The sequence below is a fragment of the Salmo trutta genome, chromosome 5, assembly GCF_901001165.1.
Source record: "Salmo trutta chromosome 5, fSalTru1.1, whole genome shotgun sequence".
Taxonomy (NCBI): domain Eukaryota; kingdom Metazoa; phylum Chordata; class Actinopteri; order Salmoniformes; family Salmonidae; genus Salmo; species Salmo trutta.
In genome coordinates, this window is record NC_042961.1 from 62,598,494 (window position 1) to 62,606,619 (window position 8,126).

The window sequence follows — 8,126 nt, forward strand, 5'->3', positions numbered from 1 at the left end:
AGACTAGAGGACTGGTACCCAGACTAGAGGACTGGTACCCAGACTAGAGGACTGGTACCCAGACTAGAGGACTGGTACCCAGGCTAGAGGACTGGTACCCAGACTAGAGGACTGGTACCCAGACTAGAGGACTGGTACCCAGACTAGAGGACTGGTACCCAGGCTAGAGGACTGGTACCCAGACTAGAGGACTGGTACCCAGACTAGAGGACTGGTACTCAGACTAGAGGACTGGTACCCAGACTAGAGGACTGGTACCCAGACTAGAGGACTGGTACCCAGACTAGAGGACTGGTACTCAGACTAGAGGACTGGTAGCCAGACTAGAGGACTGGTACCCAGGCTAGAGGACTGGTACCCAGGCTAGAGGACTGGTACCCAGACTAGAGGACTGGTACCCAGACTAGAGGACTGGTACCCAGACTAGAGGACTGGTACCCAGACTAGATGACTGGTATCTAAACAGACTGGTACCCAGACTAGAGGTATGTTCTTTCAAAATAAAAGGTATTAAAATGTCTCACGTGTAGTGGCGGCGTTTTGAGGCTGAGCTCGGTGAAGGCATCGCCCAGAGTCCTTTGCGTCTGCGTGACCTGGGCGAGCTGCGTGGCGAGTGTCTGGGCCAGGCAGGTCACGTGGTCATAACGACGGCGGTCATCACGGAGAATGTCGATGCGGGCCTCGAGTTCTGGGTCCACCGTACGGGATCCACGACCCATCTTCTCTGACAGAACCTGCTTAGTACACTGGGGAGAGGAGGGAAAGGAGAGAGAGGGAGGAGAGGAAGAGAGGAATAGAAAGAGATGTAACATGCAGGACAAGCAGAGAAAGGAGTTTCTTAAAGATTAACTTGCTCTCCCCCTCCTCCCTCCCACCCTCCCTCCCTCTCTCTCCTCTCCCCTCGCTCTCTTTCCTTCCCCCTCCCTCCCTTTCTCTCTTCCCCCTCCCTCCCTTTCTCTCTTCCCCCCCTCCCTCCCAGTCTCTTTCCCCCCTCCCTCCCTCTCTCTCTCTCTCTCTCCTACCCCCTCTCCCTGTCTCCTCCCCCTGACTCCCTCTCCCCCCCTCTCTCTTCCCCCTCCCTCCCCCTCCCCCCCTCCTACCCCCTCCCTCCCCCTCTATCCCTCTCCCTACCCCCTCCCTCTCTCCCCCTCCCCTTCCCTCCCCGTCTCTCTCCTCCCCCTGACTCCCCCTCCATCTCCTACTCCCTTTCCTTCCCCCCTGACTCTCTCTCTTTCCTCCCTCCTCTCCTCCCCTCCGTCTCCCTCCCTCCCTCCCCCCCTCTCCCCCCCTCCTACCCTCTCCTCCCTCCCTCCCTCCTCCCCCCCTCCCTCTCTCACCTTATAAGTAGTGATGCTCCATTTGCGAACCTGGTCCAGTTTCTCAATGGCGGGCATTTTCTGGTTTCCCGTGACAACCACTGTTCCAGTGGTTGGCTTCCGTGAACCTACATGGTAGGGATCAAGAAGCCCAAACAGATATAATATTATTTACAAAACTATGCTTCCATTTGTATACAATCACATATCTCTCTAACGCGTGGGAATACTTTAGAACAGATTTACCAAATTAAAACCATTTGGAGCTGATTTGCTGTTGTATACATAAATATTGTTACTCTTTGTGGATTCATTACTACTTTTCTATTATTTCTCTATTTTCTTTCTCTCTGCGTTGTTGGGAACGACCCGTAAGTCAGCATTTCACTGTTAGTCCAAACCTGTTGTTTACGAAGAATGTGACAAATAAAATGTAGATTTTTAGTCTTATGTCTAAAAAAAGGATTATTATTATTATTTTTGCTTAGAAAACTTGGGGGTCCAAATAAAAAAGTGCCAAATTCGGCCCACGGGCCACTAGTTTGGGACCACTGCTATAGGGTCTGGTGTGAGAGGTGAGGGGTGAGAGGGTGATTAAATTGATTTTATTACTGCCTTACCCTCATCCGGTTGTGTGTTGTCCTCGACAACAGACTCCTTCTGGTAGGAAGTGAAAACAGACAAACAGAAAGAAAGAATAGAACACCTGTGCTGAGTCACCTTACAGTCCGGACACACTGAGTCACCTCTACCTGCTGCACACAGTAAAGTCACCTTGGACAAACACTGCTGTGTGTGTGTGTGTGTGTGTGTGTGTGTGTGTGTGTGTGTGTGTGTGTGTGTGTGTGTGTGTGTGTGTGTGTGTGTGTGTGTGTGCGCATAAGCAAAAAGAAGAAAGACTAAACAGAGAGAGTAGACAGAGAGACGGGGAGGGTAGCAGACAGAGAGACGGGGAGGGTAGCAGACAGAGAGACGGGGAGGTTAGTAGACAGAGAGACGGGGAGGGTAGCAGACAGAGAGACGGGGAGGTTAGTAGACAGAGAGACGGGGAGGGTAGCAGACAGAGAGACGGGGAGGATAGCAGACAGAGGGACGGGGAGGGTAGCAGACAGAGAACGGGGAGGTTAGCAGACATGGAGACGGGGAGGTTAGCAGACAGAGGGACGGGGAGGTTAGCAGACAGAGAGACGGGGAGGTTAGCAGACAGAGAGACGGGGAGGTTAGCAGACAGAGGGACGGGGAGGTTAGCAGACAGAGAGACAGAGAGGTTAGCAGACAGAGAGACAGAGAGGTTAGCAGACAGAGAGACGGGGAGGGTAGCAGACAGAGAGACGGGGAGGGTAGCAGACAGAGAGACGGGGAGGGTAGCAGACAGAGAGACGGGGAGGTTAGCAGACAGAGACGGGGAGGGTAGCAGACAGAGAGACGGGGAGGGTAGCAGACAGAGACGGGGAGGGTAGCAGACAGAGAGACGGGGAGGTTAGCAGACAGAGAGACGGGGAGGGTAGCAGACAGAAAGACGGGGAGGGTAGCAGACAGAGAGACGGGGAGGTTAGCAGACAGAGAGGTTAGCAGACAGAGAGACGGGGAGGTTAGCAGACAGAGAGACGGGGAGGGTAGCAGACAGAGAGACGGGGATATGTGTGTGTGTGTGTGTGTGTGTGTGTTTGCTACTACACTTTTCACAGGTGAGTCACCTGTTGATGACATCATTGTGCCACACCCTTTACCTGCCACATCACTGGACAATGGTAGTCTTATCTCATAAATCCACGGATCAGAACAGTAGACAGGCTGAATGAACTAGTGATATAACTCATCTGTTCTAGATATTATGAAGCCGATAAGCACTAAATGCTGATATCCTTGACATGATACAGTGTTGTCTAATATTGTTAATGTATATTACATACTATATTTAACATAACACATTGTTCATATTGTTAAAGTAGACTCAGGGATCTGGAAAACCTCTCCAATGGTCACTTTAAGTGTTTCTATCCACCCAAATTGATTCTGGAAGAATATCCAGAGAAGACCATAGAGATATTTAATTACTATATGAAATTCTACGGTGGGGACTCCGGTTTTGTTGTTTTTCAAATCCCAGAATGCAGTTGTAATGAGTTCTCTTCCTGTCCCAAACATTATCATCAACAGACACTAGTGTCCTGGATACCTGGTGGTTCTTACCATGTGGATGGCCTCCTGTCCACCAGACCCCTCTCCCTCACTGGGGATGAAGGTCTCCCCTCTCTGGTTCTCCTGTCCACCAGACCCCTCTCCCTCACTGGGTATGAAGGTCTCCCCTCTCTGGTTCTCCTGTCCACCAGACCCCTCTCCCTCACTGGGGATGAAGGTCTCCCCTCTCTGGTTCTCCTGTCCACCAGACCCCTCTCCCTCACTGGGGATGAAGGTCTCCCCTCTCTGGTTCTCCTGTCCACCAGACCCCTCTCCCTCACTGGGGATGAAGGTCTCCCCTCTCTGGTTCTCCTGTCCACCAGACCCCTCTCCCTCACTGGGGATGAAGGTGTCCCCCTCCACCATCATCCTTCCTCTCTTTTTGACAGAATACACATTTTACAGACAGTCAAACGGGAGAAGTAGAAACATGGAAATATAATTATTAGATTCTACTTCCTTTCATTTCGAGCTGAACACTTCCTTTTGAGTGTCGTGCCCCTCCTCTCCTCCTCCTCCTCTCCGACTGAGCCTTCCTCCTCCTCTCCTCTCCTCTCTGACTGAGCCTTCCTCCTCTCCTCCTCTCCTCTCTGACTGAGCCTTCCTCCTCTCCTCCTCCTCCTCTCCTCTCTGACTGAGCCTTCCTCCTCTCCTCCTCTCCTCTCTGACTGAGCCTTCCTCCTCTCCTCCTCCTCCTCTCCTCTCTGACTGAGCCTTCCTCCTCCTCCTCCTCCTCTCTGACTGAGCCTTCCTCCTCCTCTCCTCTCCTCTCTGACTGAGCCTTCCTCCTCTCCTCCTCTCCTCTCTGACTGAGCCTTCCTCCTCTCCTCCTCCTCCTCTCCTCTCTGACTGAGCCTTCCTCCTCTCCTCCTCCTCCTCCTCTCCTCTCTGACTGAGCCTTCCTCCTCTCCTCCTCCTCCTCTCCTCTCTGACTGAGCCTTCCTCCTCTCCTCCTCCTCCTCTCCTCTCTGACTGAGCCTTCCTCCTCTCCTCCTCCTCCTCTCCTCTCTGACTGAGCCTTCCTCCTCTCCTCCTCCTCCTCCTCCTCTCCTCTCTGACTGAGCCTTCCTCCTCTCCTCCTCCTCCTCTCCTCTCTGACTGAGCCTTCCTCCTCCTCCTCCTCCTCTCTGACTGAGCCTTCCTCCTCCTCCTCCTCCTCTCTGACTGAGCCTTCCTCCTCTCCACTCCAGCTGTCCAACTACCACTGGGTCGTTCTGGTTTGGTTAGCATACACTGCCACCTGCGGTTATTCACCAATACTACAAACACACACATAAACTAGTAACGTCACTGTTATTCAATGACAGAATAGTTGTCTCGTAAAATCATTTACATAACAACCGGATAAAACGTCTATAATTCTATTATAATAAACTGGGCCTATTGCAAATAACCCCCTGAAACATTCACAACAGTTACTGGCCATTCATATTATACAACAAGTTGGCCAGAGCAGTGAGAAGTTAGTTTCTTTGTCTTCCTCTCATCTGACTACTAGTCACACGACTGCGAAGAGAGATAAGTCATATCAATTAGAAATCATTCACAATCAATTTCTCTAAACAACATCTTCTGTTTCCGTGATTAGAAGTATAAATTAGGCCTGCTTAAAGTAAAACTTGTAGACTACCCATTGTTAGTTATGAATGTCTCCTGGCGAACAAAACGTAAACAACGACCGGGAAAAATGTGCAAGGTTTTACCTTCTATTTCTTACAGATGTATTTTCTTCGTCCGTTTCCTTTGGATTTAATCTCTAGATTAAATTTATCAATGTAAAACTGCACCAGGAAACTATTAGAGACTTTGGGACAAAAGTACAATTGGAACTTTTCTGAAAACCGGAAAAGTAAAACAAAATATCCAAACTACATTCAAATCCCGGAAGTAGTTCTACTTTACCGTGTGTTTAAGGTCGTAACTAGTTAACACAGCCACAAAGTCTTTAACACCCGACTATTTCTAGAATTGATCTTCTTATAATCCGATTTTAAACCTAACCTTAAACACACTGACAACTTTATGGCTAACCCTAAACTTAAATTAAGATTTTAAAAAACGAAGCTTTGTTTTCTATAATTATTACTATCGCCAAAGGTGGACTTTGTGGCTGTGCTATCTAGTGGGAATCTGTGTAGAGTTGCGCCAAGGGACGTTTTTTTCCTGTATAATCTGAGACTACATTTCTTCTTCTTTTTATTTTTTCAAATCATCATCATCATCATCATAATAAGCATCATCAATGTGAACCCAAAGGTCCACCAGGGCCCAGTTTTTCTAAAAGTGTCTGGATTTCGTTTCTCAAATAGGATTAAATGATTTGAACGGACAAATCATTGAACTGAATGGGCACTTCCGTTCTATTCATTTCATTTCTATATATTTAAAAAAAAAAAACTGGGCCCCAGAGTTGCTCGATTACCTATCATAGGACCACGTGTGTCACCACGTGTGTCACCCGTGTGTCACCACGTGTGTCACCACACCACGTGTGTCACCACGTTTCAATAAATACATGTTGTTATTCTTCCTGTAAAGAACTCATCTCCCCAACCTAGATAGGTTATTAGCAGAATACTGTCAATCATTTATAAAGATATTCATCTGAAAGGTATTTATCCCAAAAAACAGATCTGGGACCAGGCTAACACTTCTGACATCAACAGGACTTCCTGTTTTAATAAAGTTTTTTTAAACTTAAAAACAGCCGTTGAGATGCTCTTTTTTTTGGTCCGCTGGCGTCTAAGTAAGAAGTTGAACACTTTACAGTGGGACAAAAACCTTTAGTGTAGGGGTGGCACACTTAGTTGCTGGAGGGCCGAGTTTCTGAGGGTTTTCGCTCCTCCCTTTATACTTGATTAATCAATTAAGGTCATTGATTAGTTAGGGACTCCTTTCACCTGGTTTTGGAAAGGAAATAGCAAAAGTCTGCAGACAAACGACACAGCCCACCAGGAATTAGAGACCCTGCTATAGGAACAGCTCCTTAGAGACCCTGCTATAGGAACAGCTCCTTAGAGACCCTGCTATAGGAACAGCTCCTTAGAGACCCTGCTATAGGAACAGCTCCTTAGAGACCCTGCTATAGGAACAGCTCCTTAGAGACCCTATAGGAACAGCTCCTTAGAGACCCTGCTATAGGAACAGCTCCTTAGAGACCCTATAGGAACAGCTCCTTAGAGACCCTGCTATAGGAACAGCTCCTTAGAGACCCTGCTATAGGAACAGCTCCTTAGAGACCCTATAGGAACAGCTCCTTAGAGACCCTATAGGAACAGCTCCTTAGAGACCCTGCTATAGGAACAGCTCCTTAGAGACCCTGCTATAGGAACAGCTCCTTAGAGACCCTGCTATAGGAACAGCTCCTTAGAGACCCTATAGGAACAGCTCCTTAGAGACCCTATAGGAACAGCTCCTTAGAGACCCTATAGGAACAGCTCCTTAGAGACCCTGCTATAGGAACAGCTCCTTAGAGACCCTGCTATAGGAACAGCTCCTTAGAGACCCTATAGGAACAGCTCCTTAGAGACCCTATAGGAACAGCTCCTTAGAGACCCTATAGGATCAGCTCCTTAGAGACCCTATAGGAACAGCTCCTTAGAGACCCTGCTATAGGAACAGCTCCATAGAGACCCTGCTATAGGAACAGCTCCTTAGAGACCCTATAGGAACAGCTCCTTAGAGACCCTATAGGAACAGCTCCTTAGAGACCCTGCTATAGGAACAGCTCCTTAGAGACCCTGCTATAGGGACAGCTCCTTAGAGACCCTGCTATAGGAACAGCTCCTTAGAGACCCTGCTATAGGAACAGCTCCTTAGAGACCCTGCTATAGGAACAGCTCCTTAGAGACCCTGCTATAGGAACAGCTCCTTAGAGACCCTATAGGAACAGCTCCTTAGAGACCCTATAGGAACAGCTCCTTAGAGACCCTATAGGAACAGCTCCTTAGAGACCCTGCTATAGGAACAGCTCCTTAGAGACCCTGCTATAGGAACAGCTCCTTAGAGACCCTATAGGAACAGCTCCTTAGAGACCCTGCTATAGGAACAGCTCCTTAGAGACCCTATAGGAACAGCTCCTTAGATACCCTATAGGAACAGCCAGTTAGCGGTGTGAAGTGGCTAGCCAGTTAGCAGTGTGAAATGACTAGCCAGTTAGCGGTGTGCAGTGGCTAGCCAGTTAGCGGTGTGAAATGACTAGCCAGTTAGCGGTGTGAAATGACTAGCCAGTTAGCGGTGTGAAATGACTAGCCAGTTAGCGGTGTGAAGTGGCTAGCCAGTTAGCGGTGTGCAGTGGCTAGCCAGTTAGCGGTGTGCAGTGGCTAGCCAGTTAGCGGTGTGCAGTGGCTAGCCAGTTAGCGGTGTGAAATGACTAGCCAGTTAGCGGTGTGAAATGACTAGCCAGTTAGCGGTGTGAAGTGGCTAGCCAGTTAGCGGTGTGAAGTGGCTAGCCAGTTAGCGGTGTGAAATGACTAGCCAGTTAGCGGTGTGAAATGACTAGCCAGTTAGCGGTGTGAAATGACTAGCCAGTTAGCGGTTTGCTAGTAGCGTTCAATCGTTGACGTCACTCGCTCTGAGACCTAGATGTTTCTTTTGCTCCACATGGGGAGCGATAGGTAAACGATTCTT

At 48.9% G+C, this 8,126-nt stretch overlaps 1 protein-coding gene across 1 annotated transcript in view; it reads right to left on the reverse strand.

Moving 5' to 3' along the window:
• LOC115194746 (arfaptin-1) overlaps positions 1 to 5,391 on the reverse strand; it is a gene marked incomplete in the record, with an annotated part of 6,950 nt that extends 1,559 nt beyond the window's left edge. The window contains 5 exon segments of the mRNA XM_029754660.1: positions 525 to 746; positions 1,338 to 1,444; positions 1,937 to 1,976; positions 3,510 to 3,875; positions 5,201 to 5,391. Coding sequence (XP_029610520.1) covers positions 525 to 746; positions 1,338 to 1,444; positions 1,937 to 1,976; positions 3,510 to 3,866 — 726 coding nt within the window.
• Positions 5,392 to 8,126: the final 2,735 nt, after the last annotated feature.